The sequence below is a fragment of the Harpia harpyja genome, chromosome 24 (assembly GCF_026419915.1).
Source record: "Harpia harpyja isolate bHarHar1 chromosome 24, bHarHar1 primary haplotype, whole genome shotgun sequence".
NCBI lineage: Eukaryota > Metazoa > Chordata > Aves > Accipitriformes > Accipitridae > Harpia > Harpia harpyja.
The window spans coordinates 634,291-652,041 of NC_068963.1; the positions used below are offsets into that span (position 1 = coordinate 634,291).

Here is a 17,751-nt window from a genome sequence, read left to right on the forward strand (position 1 = left end):
TGTTCTGGGGACCCCTTACACCATTATTACATGGTGTTTGTGTGCGTGTTAACCTACTTGACAAGAGCATTCTTGGGCACTCAAAACCTTAGGCTCTGTTTGTACCTTACAGAAAGACTTGCGTAACCAATCCAATTGTCTTCCAAGTGGATCGAAGCTATATGTAGACAACATTACACAATCCAGTATTTTTAAGGCATTTTTTAAGCTCCAGCCTATTTGAAGAAGACATCCACTGTACATTTAATTGAGAAAGATGCATGCAAGTATCCTTCTTTACATTTTGCAGCATTAAAGGGACACACAACTTAAGAGTCAGGGAAGTTGTTTTTGCTTGCTGAAATGCAGCTTCCGACACAGAAGCATTAAAGGGAAGCAAGCTTTTTATAATCCCTCAGCAAGACAAAAGATTCTCGTCACTACAAATTTGACCATCATGTGCTGTAGGCAGTCCACACTGCATGTTTCCCCCTCTACTAACTTCTTCATATTAAGTGATTTAACTACAGTAAGCACAACCTGCAGTTTCTTCCAGTTGACTGTGTCCTTTTAACATACAAATTGTAATATCAACCTTATGCAGAACTAGATCTTTCAAATTATTGCAGCCAGCTGTTTTTTTGAAGTAGTATTTGTTCCAATGTTTTTATTTCACACTAGTCCAGATCCAAGCAGGGTCTAAGGCAGAGGCTGTAAATGATGTGGACCTTCAAGCACCTAGCATTCAGATCAACCACTCAGATCAACCACTCATGGTTTTGTTTTTATATGCAGTCATTGCCAAAAGCATCCAGCTAGTTTCAACATTCTATTAAATGGATGTTTCATAGACACCGGGTTTTTTCTCCACAGTAACATAATCCAGATCAACACCTATGAAATCATTTCCATTAACATTTACAGAAAACTTTACAGATACTTGACTAATTTCTTTAAACCCAAACAGTTTACAAAACACATCCAAAACCCACAACACATTAGTAGGAATAGACCAAAATTCAAATATGGCATTTCTCACGTAGTAATAATAAACCCGAAAACTCTTAACACATCACCTCCGTGCCAAGCCAGTCTGCACTGAACAGGTTAGAGTAAGTAACAGGTTTGAGCTGCTTTACATTATGTTCCTGTATTTTTCTGAAATACTGAAATTTTCTCAGAAGGTTAAATGTGTACACCACAAGGGCGCTGCTTCACATTTTAGCGTAAAATTTGGCATAAGTTTACAGAACCAAGGACACGTTTAGGGACAGCACTAATGGAGACCAAGTTCTTTTGGTGGCTACATTCCAAACATTTCCCCCCCCCCCCCCCCCAAATGCACACAATTTAATTTCTTCGGTGAGAGGGGAAAGAAGTGACCAGTGTGAAGAGATTCCTCTTTCTTGGAAATGAACTCCAGCCTTCCTTTTCAGAAGAAAGAACTAGCTCCTCTGCATTAGGCCCTGCCCTCTCTAAGCTTTGTAACTTTAAAGACTAGTTATTTCATTGGCTAGCACTATGCCTTTTCACAAAGTGCAGCCAGTAGTGCTTTCCCAGAGGAAGGTACACATTGTTGAGCAAAAAATGCAAGCAGTTCCATAGCAAAACATGGCATTACAACAGTTCCAGAAGGTCACATCTGCTAATATGCCACACATACACATTGGTATATTCCTATAAACAATCAGGTACATTTTCACACTTTACACAGTCTGCATTCAAACAAATTAGATGATGTTGTCCACTATCTATATACTAGTATTTATGAAACTGTGCAGCATTAAAAGAATGGATCTGTAACTTTAATGACTAGAAATTCAAAAACAGCCATGCAATTGTCCGTGTTAGAGAAACGATTCTCTTTTGGCTGTTGCACACTCCCCCCTCCAAATGTCCGTAACTTACAGCCAATTAAATTCTTCTGTAAAAACTGTTAGTTTCCAATGCAAAATTAATGAAACATATGAGAAATGGTAAACAGCTCCTGAAGTGCTACTTCTTTGTGTCTGGAACATGAGTAATAGTGCAACATTACGTTGAGGCTGATAAGGTACTCCCCTTCTATCTTCCCAAAGTGGGAACTACTCTTTAGTAGTACCAAAATAGACACACATTTTAAAGTTAAAATTAATACTTTAAATTAATAAAAATTAAATTAAAGTTTTGTTTCCATTACAACAGTTATCCAGCTACAGATCACAGTATAAGATTTTAAAAAACAAAGCAAACACCTTTTTTTTAAAGAATTTGACAAGAATATATATATACCTTAGCAAGGTGGGCCACAGAAAGAGATGCAGGAGAGTCATCTATCTGTTCACAAAAAATTAAACACATATTCAAGTTCTACAGTCAAAACATAGCAATAGTTAACGTCTACTGTAGTCTGAGAGTCTGCACTATATCCTCTGAGTGTCACTGACAGGGGCACTGCCAACCCCGTGTAATTTGTGTTTGCTCAAAGTCCAAACCTATGGCACCTTCAGAGTGCCTGTGTGGTTAATGAGAAGAAACTAAAATAACCAAACCCGCACGACATCAACTTACTGCTCCACAATATCTCAGAGACGGACCCTTGTCAAATGCTCACATCTGTCAATTTTCAGCTAAAAAGGATTTCAGTTTATTTGAGAAGGAAGCATCACTACAGGAAACTTATTTGCAGTGTAGCCTGTAAATTAATCAGTTAACATCTCATCACTTATAAATGCACACAGTTATGCTTTTATGAAGGCAGTAGCTGCCTGGCAAAATCAAGCACAGGCATATCAGCCCTCAACCATGAACTCTGCCCCTCCTGTCACTAAGTTTAAAAATGCCAAACTCACCATACCCCACAACACCCAAATAAAACCACCAATCCAGAACATCAGCCGTAAAAGTACACCACCACTTTGTCTAGAAAAAAACAGACTGCTCAAATTAGTGAAATAAAGGTGTTTACCATGACAGAGCAGCCTACAAAAACAGAGAATACTGATGTCTTGTATTTTATTAGACCACAGGCCATACTATCCAAATTAGTTTGGGAAGTGTGAGAATTTAATATTATGCTCCTTACTATCAGAGCAAAACCAATTTTTAATGATGATGAAAACATGGAGTCAGAGCACAGTCCTGTAATTTTTTTCTCCACTGCAACCACACTCCTCCCTCCCACCTACCTCCTGGAACACCCTGCAGGAGTGAAGCCCTCAGGCCACTAGTTTGTGATAGGCTGCAGCGTCTATTGAGAACTAATAGTGAAATGCTGTTTTTCCACAAGTAAACAGGGTAACACTTAGCTTGTTCCTTTTCCAGAATATGGAATTATATTATGCCACAAGCAGCAGTTAAGCTTACACTAGCAAAACATTATCAGAAAGACACCTGAATCACTGCTTATTAGGTCTTCAGTTGTTCAAAAATGTAGAATAAAGTGTCACAGCGTAAACGGAACAGCTCTCCTCAAGATGTCACTAAATGGATCAGAAGAGAGATTAAAACCCTTCGCTGGAAAAAAGCCCTTGTCCTTTATTACCCAATGTAGTGGAAGAATTCAAGAGAGCAGTTTTAGCAGACTCTGGGGACAAAATATTTACATGCAGAAGATGATTCCTCACTCCAGTTAATCATGTCTTCTCTAGATGTTTAGGAAAGCACAGACAACGTTACTCTAACACTAACTAAAAAAGTCTTGAAAATGTGCCTTTGGAGAGGAGCACCCAGATCTGGAACAAGAGACCTTCTTTCCACTGCAAATCTTACCAGAAGATTCAACTTTCCTTCCCTTCACAACATTTGGTACCCACTTCTGTCAAAACGGAAGTCTGATCAAGTATTTTGAAGCTTCATGCTCCACATGCCACCCTTCTTCACATGTGGAAAAACAGGCCTATGTTCTCTCATGGCAGGCACAACCACTATCACTTTGCGGGTTTTCAGAAGCAAACAAGGAATTAGGAAAGCTCTCTATTGGAGTCTGACATTAAACAGTCTAGTATTGACCAGTTACTGAAACATAACAGTTAATAAACTATTAATTAGTTCTTGTCTTTTTTTAGGAAGCAGTTATTATATGGCCTGCAGGCAACAGTCTATTTCTTAAAGGAGATGAAAGCACTCCTTTCTATGAACAGTTACCAAAAGCAGCAAATAGAAAATTAATGTACTATTTAGTACATTTGCCCAATGACCATCTTCCAATGATCCTACATTCTTGTGTCTTTGTTTTTTTCCTTTAAATGTCTGCTGAAGTATTTCCTGCCAGTCCCTCCAATCGGTCAGATAGAAACAACACCTCCGTGAAACTTGTATACAACCCTAAGGTAATACTGCAGAAGAATTGGGGGAAAAAACCCAAACCGAAAAAAACCCAAAAGTAAGCAAATAAAGAAAACCCTCAAAAACCCAGAATCAACAGTCAATGTATTAACTCCCATTTCAAACAGAAGACTAAACAGAAACTCACATAAAGCAAGTGGGAAAGGGGACAGAAAATAGGAGGAAAAGGCTAATCTCACTGCTGGAGTGCTGCATTTAAATTACAGTGGTTTCCTAAAACCCAGTAGCTTGGTTAAACTCAAAATTCAGCCAGGAAGGATCACAGCTGTGCTTGACGGTGCCAAAACAATGCGCATGACTCTCTGCATTTCTGCAAACTCTGAGGACTAATCCCAACTACAGATCCCTGCAGTTGCTGAAATAGGAATACGAAAACAAATAGGATTCACTTTCTTGATTTGGCCGTAGTAACAGTAGGACAGCAGCACAGATTTGGAAGTGTAGAATGACACCTAACATAAGAGCAAGACAATTAAGAAATATTCAAAGTATAAGTTTTTCTGCATCCTTTTTAAAAAAAAAATCTGAACTGATTTTAACATTGCTGCTTTACTGTTCAACAATAATTGGCAAGCCTTCCCAGTGGTTTATTCAGACCACAATAAGATCCAGGTTTTCTTTGAAATACATGCAGAAAGATGTTTATTTAAAATAACAAAACAAAAAACCCACACACACACTTTAGACCAAGACCTGAGTTAGCTTTAAGAAGAAAGCTAACTGTGCCTCCAACACTAGAAGCACCTGAGGCTGCAGTGCTTTTACTCTGTGTGTGCGTGTGTGAGAGAGAGGACTTGTAAAAGGCTTCCACCCTCCCTGTGGCTACCCACAACCCACATCAGGTACACTCAAAGCAAACAAGAAGGGAACAGTTTTGTGTTGTCTTCCTTTTAATTAGTTCTAACTAACACTAAGTCTTCCCTCCCACTCCAGGATTTTTCCTTTTTAAAAAAAATTTTTTTTTGAGACATCTATGTGAGCTTATGGTAAGATGCTACTTAGAAATGTAATACAAAGACGCCAGGGAACACACGAGGCTGAAAGAATATCAACCTTATTTATGAAGATGTGATTTGTGTTTATACACAAGCTAGTAAACAAAGAGAAAAATAACTCTTTCCAAGAAATAAACACCCATCTCAATTAGATCAAATACTATAAATGTGGTTTACATAAATGCATTACATTAACTACTAGGGTCACTGGGCTCACAATGAGAGGCATTCATGTCCAAAAAGGAATTTGAGCCAATCAGTGATAGAATTATGAATGTCAGATTTTGACTTGGTGTTTTTACACCAACATACAAGAAGCTTTCCATTTTAAGTTCATTGTATACCATTCCACGAGAATCAGAGGCTGTATTCTTCACAGAACACAACCCCAGAGTTCATGAATTTCTAGATTAAGTTACCCAAACAGCTGATCAAGTGATCAGATCCAATGATCCAGGGTTAGTGCAAAGCCTCACACCATTCTAGTGAAGAAAAAGCAGTTATACTTAAAGGTGAAAAATAAACCCCAACAAATAGGAATTTTTACATTATAAGGGCTATTTTGAAAAGCACAGTTACACCTAGCCTTTGACCCAAGTCGCAAATCCAGATCTAGACCATTACCAGTTAGGTATTTCCTTGTGTGAATTATCTCTAGTTTAGCAGCCGAATGACAGTGTTTTCTAACCTGAAGAAAAATGCTGCCCCTTTTCCAAATGGAAATTCAGAGTGGGGGTATACTAAAGAAAGGCTTAACCTTTGGGAAATCAAAGCAGCATCTAACCCCGAAGCCACCCAGATCCAAAAAAGTACTGCAGGCAGAAGTTCAGAAAAATGACAGGGATTTTACCCACAAATACACCAGGCTCTAACCTTGTGCCAAAACCTGTACACTGGGTTTTAGATATTTTCATTTGCAGACAAACTATTAAACTAAACTGCTTCATCAGATAGAGTGGAAAGATGAAACGCAGAACTTCAGAATACCACTTTGTGTAGCAACCATATTTAAATTCATGGCAATCTCTCAAAGACATACATGTACTCAGAGGGGCCCAAATAATTCTACACTTCAATTACACACTTTTAGGAACAAATACCCAAGCATTTAAGGACATGAAAAGGAAACATTTAGCTGCACATGACTGTCCTCAAAACGTATGGGATGTGTTGGTTTGGGTATTTGTTTGAACCCCCAGGTCAAAAGTAAGAAACAGTACCAAGTTTAAGCACAGTGGTTTCTCAGTGGGTTTTGATAACATTTTCAAAATCCATTAGGCAAAAAGAGTATTTAAAAAAAAATGCTAAGTGATATAATGTGGAAATGGCAGAAAATTCACTCCAAACAATTTGGATTCCAAGAAACAAAAAGCACAAAACAACCTGTACAAACATATGCATTACTAGCTATACACAGATGTAGAACAGGGCACCATGTTCAGTTGTGCAAACCTCGGACCTACATGATCTAAAAGCGATCATACATTACCTGTACAACACAAAGTCATACAGGAAATATTCTAGCATATTCAATATGAAATGCAATGCATCACTAGGCACAAATACCAATATTCACATTAGGACTGTGCAAATGATGGCATTACCCAGTTTTTCCTATGCTGAATCAAAGACATTGTCTTTACAACATACACCAGGTTTTACTGGAATATATAATTAGTTAATGTCTGGAAAATTAATACAAGGCTACGTTGTTTAGAATTAAGTGCAGTGTGTAGAAAAAAGTGTGAGATTGTGTTTTTACATACTGCTTTTGATGTTCCACTCACTGGCTCGGTACGACTTCTGGAAGAAGAAATAAAGGTGATCAGAATTTCAGGTAAAGCACTTGTACCCAGCATAAAGCAGTGACAACAGATTATAAAACCTGAACATCAAAACATTATGTTCTGATAGTCTAGGGAATGTGGAAATTTATTCATATACCTAAACTGTTCTCTCTTGGTACATTCAGTGCAACTAAAAAAAAACCCAAATCCCGTTCCTACTTTGTCACAAATTAAGATGTACAGATATAGAACACAACAGTGCAAGAGGAAGTCCTCAGGTATTTTGTCTCTGCTGCGTAAGTATCAAAAAGATGAAGTCTGTGTTACAGCTTGGTGTTCTTAAATATTATCAACTATCAAAATACAAAGGCAACTTTAACCAATCTGTACATATCTAGTATTACAAATGGGTACCAGATACAGTAATTTCCAAGAAAGAACACTGACGTTCTAGACACTTTGAAGTGCAAGTTTACTTCAGAGAAAACAGTCGGTCATCTGACAAAGAAATAACAAAAATGGCAGCAGCATAGGCTTTAGAACAGAGTTTCTTTGTGAAAGCCCAAGCACTGTATTCAGATAGCTACTACATTTAGCCATGGAAGTGCCAAAATACTAAATGTGTTACACATGCAATATTGACTAAAAATAGTAGCAGAAATGTCACCTGAAAGCAGTTTCTAGGGTTTGGTGTGATTTAGGAGCCCTGTGACAAAAAAGAAAAGGTCTTACTTGCCAGAAGTTGCTTGAAGGTAATCTTGAAAAGGCTACAATCTTTTTGGCAATAGTCATTACATTTGAAAACTTGCTGAGATTCCACACACTTATTGATCTGTATCTGCGTGCTACTCATCATGAATCAGATGTGCAGCCCTTGATCTAGTTAACAAACAATTCCTACGTCATCCAAAGTGTCCCATGAGCAGAGACAATTCAAAGGCTGCTGTGGAATTTATGTACAAATAGAAAGGCTCAGGCTTCCTGCCACTACTAGAATACCACCAGGCTCGCAAGTACAGCCACGTACCTCCTGAAGATGAGAAAGTACAGGGAAATACTTTAGATTACCACACAATGGTTTCTTCACCCATTTACCTTGAAGAACATGCAACAAGGTGAGTAACACATTTTTGAAGGCCTCTCCACCATTATAGCATACATTCCTCGTTCCCAAACATTAACCACTCTACCAAGTTGTTTCTGCAATGTTTCCAGCTGAAGGAATAGAAAGCTCATCTGCCTGGTTCATTTTCAACACTACAACAGCAGTGCCATTCTTTCCTTATCCCCACATACAGGTCTTTGTTTGATCTTTGATGCTAGCAGCATCTCTCCTCTCATTTCAGGGCAGTATTATGATACCAGGAGAGAGCGCCAGCCAACCAGAAACAGAGGATGCATTGACAGGGCGGCACTAAGCACACATATTTAAATTAACCCCCAAAACAAGGCCATGGTTATAAGCACAACACTGTGGCGTCCTGAATGCCTAGGTAGTGCCTGAAAGCACTGCAACAACTACTGAAGTAATATGCCCAAAGTTTACATGCAGAGTCACATCAATTCAGGGTTTTTTGCTCGCAAATGCTTCACAGGTACCAGGATGCTGCTGTACTGTTTTTTCGAGACACACAGTAACTCATCAGTCTACTGTATTGACTGAGAACCAACATGAGAAAGACATGGCAAAACCACAAGCTAATAATAACGACTAATTGTGGGGGAGAGGCGTCTCTTTAAGAAGGCTGGAAAACATGAATGTTCAAACAATGCTAATGTAGCTGAATACATACCTGACAGCAATAATCCTGCAGTCAGCATTGCATTTGGATAGCTGTAAGTTTAACCAATACATCCGATTCTCTGTCCTCCATAAATCTTAGGAATATAGATTGAAAACCTGGAGCACTGATATCAACTTAGGGTAAAAACAGACTTAGATAACTAGTAACACTTGGTAACGTGCTGAACTGCTTACTGAGTTTCAAGTTTGGAAAGGGTTAACTATTCCTTTGTTGTACTCGCTCAAAAGGTGATACACTTTAGGATAGTGTTCTTTTTCTCTTGCCTGAAGTGGACATTGTCTTTAGGAAACTAATAGGAATCACTTATGAATGGAACTTCTGGTTTGCATGGTTTGCCAGCTGGCAACCCTTGGTCTTTCCTCTGTGCCTAGTACGCAAAACACCCAGATTTGGGGAGTAAGAATACCTGCCATATCCCACCCTGCCTCCCCCAAATGCAAGAAATTGTCAGTGTTTGACTATCAGACTCTTCTGAGGTGGGAACAAATTATAAGTTTACACAAGAATGCCTATCTGTCTTTACTATAAAAGCAATAAAATCAAACACATAAAAGAAGGAATCTCTCCACGCAGAGGAAATGGGATCTACAACTTGGCTCTCAGAAGAATCAACCCCAAGAACAAACCCAATGGAATCATCTTAAAAGCTACCATTGTTGCAGTTTGAACCCCATCTCCCAGCAGGCCAAAACATGTAAGTCTACTTGGGGACAGATACATTAAAATCTAGCCCATGACAACAAAAATTAACAGCAGCTTTAACAAGAAAGATACAATCTGAATGTCTCTTGTAAACTAATATCAATTTTAAAAGTTAATGCGCTGAAACCCCTAACCAAGAATACAATGCTTTATGGATACTTACATAACACAGGTTTTGCTGGTGACTTTAACTCCTCCAGCGGGGATTCTTCTAACAATTACCGATGAGTTCTTAGGAATCAGGGCATTACCATCTGTGTATTCTGAAAACAACATCAATACAGAAAAAGAATTTGCCAGTTTACGAGAACGTATATCAATACATAATTACACAACATTTCAGAGAATCCCTTTATGGATAGAAAAGCAAAATTTGATATGTAACATTGCGCTTTGATCGTCCCAACACACTGAAAGTACATTTCAAGAAATCGTCAGGTTTGATAATCAAACACAAGCAGCACAATCTTTTTCATGTTTTTAAAATGGCTGGAATGCCAACAGCAAAATGGTCTCAAAGGTCACTGAAGCGGAGTCTGCTAATGCATGAGGTTCTTTCCTGATCTAGCTTAAGTTGCTTTTGCTTCTGTTAGGCTACAAAACCAATAGACCTTTGGAGAAAAACCAACCACAGCAAAGTCTCACCTGCATAAACCAGATTCTGAAGTCTGACTAGCTTGTCCTGCAACAAAAGAGGCCCTCAGCTAAAGCATGACAACTCTGCACCATTGCTTTCAGAGCTGTTAACTGTATCAGTTCCCCTGTGCTGCTAGTGGTCAAGACTGACAGAACACAGAAGAGAGCCTGCCATCTCTGTCTATTCCTTGGAGCTTAATCCATCAACAACACCGCTTTACATGTAAATGGAAACAAAACTGGCAATGCTAGTATTTGGATCACAGAAATTTGGGGGGGTTTTGAGCTTGCTTTCACAAGTAGGGCAGAATTGGCTCCAACTAAAGTGCTATCTCCCCTCTGAAGCTTATCATCTCGTTTGAATTAACCCAAGGGACGTGAATTGGATGTCAATAGTTGTGGATGCCCTGTCCCTGAGCTTTTGAGCAACCTGGTCTAGTGGAAGGTGTCCCTGCCCATGGCAGGGGGGTTGGAACTAGATGATCTTTCAGGTCCCTTCCAACCCAAACCACTCCACGATTCTAGGATTCTATGAATTCTTGCGATTCATTTTGCAGAGCAGAGAGACTCAAACGAAATTCCTTATGAAGACAGCCGTGAAAAGCCTTTTGAAAAGAGTGTGTGCCTGAAGCTACCCATGCTTTGCCTTGGCTTACACCATGTTCGTCTTTGAAGAGGAGGAAAGCCTTCTGACCTTCTACATAAGGCCCAAACAAAAAAACAAACTACCTGAGACACTTTGACTGAGTAAGCTTAAAATGCAAAGATCTCTCCATGAGAATGGTTTTTATATTGTCCTTACACAAGCTGGATATGACTAAATATTTTAAATCACTATCAGCAGCCATTCCCTGTAATCTGCCTACAGTTTTAAACATTAAAAGCTCTTACCTTTGCAGACCGAATCAGAACAATGGTCTGAAAACCAAAGATGCTGTATATCTAGTCAAGCTCTGTCGGGGTGGTTTTGCTCAGTGATCACACACAAAACAGGAATATTTCACAATTTATGCTTCATTTTTCAGTATATTATTCCTACAGGCAGGAACCTCTCTTACCCCAAAAACCTACCAGAAGACATTATTTCAACAATGAAATGAAAATTTTACTTCTCTTTCCAAATGACAGAATGCTTCTTCAGAAAACTGAGAAATCATTTAGCTGAAACTAATTCCTGGTCTTCCCCCCTAGGGAACCGAACAGCAAGCTTCCCCCAGACTTCCAAGTAGGTTCAAATTGTAGGAGAAAGGACTACTAATGATGAAAACAAAAGCTTTTACAGAAGTCATATACCCTGAAAGCAACCCCTAGAGCTCTTCTCAAAAACGAAACTCTAACCCTTCCACAGCCACCTGTCAAGAAAGGCCTGCACTGGGACTTTTTGATGGAGAAGGAGCTGAAGCAGTACTGAGGCCCAGGCAGGCAACTGGGACATCATGGCAGCTGCAGATCTAGAAGCCCAAACCAGCTGTTTCGACCTGCTGAATGGAGTCATACAGAGCGTTCTTTCTGGTCCAGATCACAAACTGCTGGACTGACATTTCAGAGACAGAGGACAAGCAACAGTGGCTCCACAAAAAGGCAGGAGTTTGCTACGCCTGTGCTGAACTGAGGATTGTTCTAGTTCTGCAGCAGATTTACAAGTGGCAGCACCTCGCCTAGGAAGAGACTGTATATATGAGGACAGCAACCAATGCATTTATTCACAAATGATGCAAGCCTGCAGAGGTCAATTCGAACATGCCCAACAGCTGTGTGATGCAAAAAGAGGAATAAGTCCTCTTCTAGTACTTGGTGACAATTCATTGACCTTTAGAAGAGAAGCATTGACATCTGCCTTCTGAATAGACTATCCTTGCATGCATTTCTCTCTCTCTCTCAATATATGCTTGTTTTCAATACGCTCGTTAAGTGCACCGTGAAGAGAGCTCCAGCCATCTAGTAACAGACTGATATAAAAATGAATTCACCTTAAAAGTCCATCAGTACACATTTAAATGCATCAGCTGAAGAGTGACAATAGCTCGGTGAAGGAAAGGCTTTCTTTGTATAGGACACTTATCACGGCACCTATTTGTATTTGGTACTTGAAGTATCCCACCAGCTTGGTCACCATGTCAGAGAATTTGTGGAAGAGTGTTTACATACAGCAGAGTCCATTGCTGAGTTAGTTCTGTGAAGGGGCCTGATATTAACTGGCTTTAATACATTTATTTTTCCTTCGCCTCAATTAACTGAATTAATTTTGGTGATGAAATTTTATTAGAGGTGAAGCCAAACAATGTCGACTAAAAAGTCAACTTTTTTCTTTTTTTAAGTAGGGAAGGACTAAATCTGGCACACTATTCCTGAAGTCCCTCTCAATTTGAATTTAACAGACGCCAGCTTAGTCTAACAGCTCTCAGACTGAACTGGTGTCTCCCAGCAGGAACCTATTCCCCATGGGCAGCAGCATCCCCTAGCAGAGACTCAGTAACTACCAGGACCTGCAAAGCAGTGTCACACTGCCTCACCTCATGACTCCACATCTGCAAAGTGAGCAGTCATGTCATGCTCAACAAGGCTACTTTTCACACTTGTCCAAGCAGCACTCCAATAGAAATGTTCAGCAAAGCTGGAGGTTACAACATTGTTGATTCCTATTTCCTGATAGCACGACACTTGTTTTACTGGCAGTGATGGCCAGTAAGGGGCTACTGGGCTTTTGTCAATCTGACCTGTGATTAAAAGTAAGGATCCCATTAACTCAGAAAGCTTGCAAAAGCAAAGGAAGATTTGGATGTTATCTTAAAGTCAAGAGCAGAAGAGACCTAACAGTCTAAAAGACAAGAAATTTAGTATGCTTGAAAGACCCAAGGGAAAGAAGTATTTCATGGAGGCAGACAAGTTAAACAAGAGCTACTTTGACTGCTGCCTCATACGGACTCAGAAAGCTTAAATCAGCTATTGCATCAGTGTCCACAACCTTCTTCCTGCAAAAAAGTACAAGCAGCTCAGGTTATGCTCTGCTTCGCATTGAATGCACCATTTAAAAATCCCATTTTTAAATTCACCTATAATTCTGAAAATCTGCTAGCTTTAATAATTTCTCTCATATGTATGCTATCAACAGGTTACTGAAAAAAGCTCCTACTTTATTTTACGGCCTGCTTTAATCCACCATTTGGAGTCTGACAGCAGTGCAAAAGCACCTCTCCGAGCACTATGTAGAGAAGTATTTTCACCCAGATAAAGTACAGAAGCTCTTCAGAACAGAAGTCATTGGAAAGCAAGCCTATATGTGAAATGACAAAGAAAAGCCTTTACTAGCCTTAGATGCCTTGCCAACCAGCTATTATGCTACTGGGGAAAGGATTTGCAGGGTAAGAGCTGACAATGACTACTAACATGCCAGACTGTCTCTACCAGAAAAGAGGGTAACTCCCAAGAACACTTTTTCCCCCTAGCGCTTAAAAATACGCTTTCTCACAGTGTGAGTTTTTAGCTCTCTTCTAATCAACACCACTTGCACGCTTTGCGACAAACAAACAAATCATCTGTGTAGCTGCACTGAAAGCACTGCCTTGAAACATCCTGATGAACAGACTGGACTACTATTTCTGGATTTTCAGCTTCCACCCAAGCAGGTATCCCTGATCTCACCTACAACTGGTATATCATCATTTCCTCAATGAGCTAGCTCAGTAGGTCAACCAGTTCATGGAGCTTTCATTTGCATTGTTGTCATACAGTACTGTGCTCCAAAAGAGCACCTGTATTGCTTTGAAAGGATGAGTCAATAAAATCTGACATACTTTCAATCATTAATCTGATTATACAGACCGCCTGATGCCTTCATGTCTTATTGGCACTGCTCGCTGCTTCAGCATGGGACTGGGAAAGCGAAAGCAATGCTGGAGGCAACGTGGTAATGTCCAAAACGGAGCCTGCCCTAAGCACCTGGCCAAGGGACATTAACCCAGCTGACAGCACACCCCCGAGAGGTCCCAAACCTGCTGCTGATGGAGTCCAAGCAGCTGACTGCCAGACAGGCAGTGCATGAGCTCCACTGTAACATCTTGTTTTTTGAATGGGTACATGACTTACCCTCAGCTCAGCCTGGGAAACAGGGGACTCCATACCCTTTCTGAAAGCTCTACACAATAATGCTGCACGGCAGCCCAAGAACTAATTGCACTCGGAGGTGTAATCAAAGCAATCCCCCATACTAGCACTGCAACACAAAATGCCACGGTGAAGGACAAGGTTTAAAAGTTGCTTAAAAGTCTTCTCTAAAATGCTACGTTTGCACAGTGTTGAAGACATTCCAGTAGACAGATAGACAGACTGACATCAGCTGTGAGGCCAAATGATTTCATTCACAGTTAGCACGTGGGTGTTTTTGAAGACATCACATTGTGGCATTACTAAAACTGTCAAGTGCATGCTGCAACACTGAACTCAAGCAAGTTCTGCGTTCAAGAGACAGTCTTCTAAGAGCACTATTCTTCCTTAAAACTATTCATCTAAGACCAGTTCTGAGACCCATTTTTGCTTTTATATTTTCTTGCATTTTGCCTGATAAGCAGAATTGCACGTTCTCCAAGTGTTTTGAGTCAGAATGGTACAGGGCAGGAAAGAGTATTCAAGAGACCCGAGTTCTGGAGTTTGCAGTTCTTCCACAATACTGTGAGAACATCCTATTACAAAAGACAGGTCAAGAAATCCAGATCAAATTCAAAGGAGGCAAGTTTAAATGCATCATTCTGGCCTAGAGGCTTTTGGAAGGCAATTCTGCCTTTATAGAACATGCCTCCATAGTAAGCTTGGAAGAGGACACCCACACTCCCTCCCTACTTTTAAAATCAGTCCCAACCATCCATTTTGCCTTCCCACCATCTTAAAAAGAGTCCTTCCCATCATTTTTTTCCACTGATATTTAAAATCCTGTTTCCTTTTAGCTGATATTAACATTGCTTCTCCTACTAGATTTCCATTCTGAAAAGTAACAGTTACTGAACTGTAAAGGCTTAGAGTGCTTGGAAAAATCTGAGCAAGTAGGCCATCTTCACTCAAGGTTCACTTTGTTCTTTCCAAGATCATTTCAACATTTAGGCAGGACTCCAGCACAGGCAAAGTTATAAAAACTCAGTCCTTTATGTCCACACGGAAGAATTCCAAACATCCCTTTTCGGCAGAATATCCTGGTCTACATTTTTCCTTTATCTTCTGAAGGTGAGCTTAAGCATCTACATCTGATTAATAAAAACTGAAATTCACAGTTATGCATATAAACCAAAAACTTGGCATACATACATATTACACCGAAATGTACTCTCTAGCTTTGCTCTGAAAACCACTGGGGGATTTTTGCCTTTTCCCATGGAAAACACCCTTATGGAAGATTCAAGAAGCATCTGTATCACTGATATACCCATGCAGTGGCATAAAACGAGTTGAAGACAAAACTAAGTCACCAAGACCACTTTTTTTTCTTCAAACTAGCCATCTGTTCTGTTTCCATCACTTTGAGCTTTGTCTGCCAGATCTCTCTGAAGATTTCTTTGAGGTTTGTTATTAAAGGATCTCCTCCCACATTTCCTTATCATTTTACCTAGAAGAATTTCCAGGAAACCAAAACTTTTGTAAGCACTATACATTGCCCATCAACCACGTGTTCTTCTGTGCCTAGCTCCGCGTCTAAAGCACAGATCTGAAGGTAGTTGTCAGAACAGCAACTACAAAAGAACAGCTCTGTGAGGTCCCCAACACAAGTCACAGCTACCAATCGTGGCCGAATCACATTATCGCTTCCCACCCCGCTTCATCCCTGGCGACGCTTGCCCTCCCGGTCCTCCCGCATGCTGGCGGGATGGCCCCCAGCCTGACTCATGCTACGTGGGGATGAGCCACAAAGGGCAGAGCGTGGCTCCCGCAGGCCATGGCCGTCGCGGGGTCGTCTGCGACGCCGCCAGCCGGGCAGTCCCCGAGGCCCCGTGCCTGTTGCCCCCACGCACCTTCTTTGGTCTGGGCGTTGGTGATCTGCAGGTCGCAGCTGGCCGCCGTCAGCTTCTCGCGGCCCATGATCTGGAGCTTGAGGTCATGCAGAGAGATGTAGAGGCCGTCGAAGGTGACCGTATCATAGTTCAGCCTGGAGAAGAACTTGTAGTGGACACGCGACATGGTCGCGGCCAGGCGATGCCTGTTCCGCGACAGCGTCTACCGTGGCAGATGGAGGCGATGCTCGCCCGGCTCCTCCTCGCAGCCCAGGGGGGCAGGCGGACGATGGGGAGAGGCCCTGTGAGAGACTGAAAGAGTTAATGTCTCAAACATGGCGGTGGGGCAAGTTCTATGTAATGACGAACTCTGCATAGCAAGGAACCACAGGTGAAAAGAAGGCAATCAGCACAGATCAGCACAGACATCAGCAACAGGATGGGGAGGCCATGCCGGGGGGGTGTGCAGCTCTGTGTTCTGATACGCTGATCTGATATGCTGAGCAGGGCAGCTCACCATGCATGGCCAAAGATCAAACAATGGTCGTGTCTGCAGAGAAGGAGGAGTTACTCCCCAAATGACCTCCAAGCCCAGCGATCCATTTCCCGAAGGTTCTGAAAGCACAAACCACGCATGACCCTTAACTAGCCTAATGAGTTGGAGTGCTCGCCTGAAGGAGGGGCAAGGATGATAAAAGGACACAAACTGAAGCCCCACGCACGCACGCCCACCAGAACTGGACCCCTAGGCTGACTGGACCAACGCTGGACCCAGGACCAGTGACATCTTTCTCTTTTCCTTTTACTCCCTCTGTCTTGCTCTCTCTTTCCCTCTCCTTTCCCATAATCCTTACACCTCATCCCTTTAAGACATAAAACCGCTGACCAAGTCTGGGACTAGGAGTGGATTGAGCCGCCCCTAGGCTCTCCTCTGAGAGGGAGTCTAGAAAGCAAGGGGGTCTGCTCTGAACCTTGAGACTCAACAGGAGGGACCTCCTTCTGCCCTGAATTGATGCATATGGTTACCACGGGTTACACGGTTTACTGAGGTAGTTTCATGCCAACTCCTGTTGAGAGAAACCCCGTCACCTACTGTTGTTACACCTTACAAGTTCAGTTTGCTTCCGCCACGAATAAAATGCTTAACTGATCCTTTGGTGTCGTTTCACCTTAATGTAGCCCGGGGGAATTCTGAACTCAACACGACTCCCTGGTCTGTCTGGCCTGTGTCGTGACAGACCCCCGCGGCCCCGGCTCGGCCTCCAGCTCCCTCTCTCGCACGCAGCGCTCCCAGTCCTGGCCGCTCGCTGTGGTAACTCGGGCACCCCTGCCTCAGCGTTCCGCCGAGGGGCTCACCAGCCACCAACCGCAGAGGCTGCCGCCAGCGTGTCAGTGTGCACCTGCAACGGAACACCGCACCCGCCCCTCTGTGCCTTCCATGACCCAGTGCGTTACGACAAAGAGCCCGTGTCCTGTCACCCCCCGGGTCTGTCACTGACCCGTGTCCCTCCTCTCACCCCGCAGGCTGTCACCACCCCGTGTCCCC

At 41.7% G+C, this 17,751-nt stretch overlaps 1 protein-coding gene across 1 annotated transcript; it reads right to left on the bottom strand.

The window, feature by feature from the left end:
• Window positions 1–2,220: 2,220 nt before the first annotated feature.
• On the bottom strand, window positions 2,221–16,392 carry LOC128135743 (E3 ubiquitin-protein ligase RBBP6-like). The gene is made up of 4 exons (XM_052774805.1): window positions 16,227–16,392; window positions 9,758–9,857; window positions 7,067–7,103; window positions 2,221–2,295 (listed from the first exon to the last, which is right to left on the bottom strand). Exons 1-4 carry the CDS (start codon window positions 16,390–16,392, stop codon window positions 2,221–2,223), a joined length of 378 nt encoding a protein of 125 aa, XP_052630765.1.
• Between the last annotated feature and the right edge of the window lie 1,359 nt (window positions 16,393–17,751).

Coding starts and splice junctions, on each gene's coding strand:
- LOC128135743 (XM_052774805.1), bottom strand. CDS start 16,392: ATGTCGCGTGTCCACTACAAGTTCTTCTCCAGGCTGAACTATGATACG. Junction 9,858..16,226: donor CAACGCCCAGACCAAAGAAG/GTGCGTGGGGGC, acceptor TGTTGTTTTCAG/AATACACAGATGGTAATGCC. Junction 2,296..7,066: donor TGAGTGGAACATCAAAAGCA/GTATGTAAAAAC, acceptor TTTTGTGAACAG/ATAGATGACTCTCCTGCATC.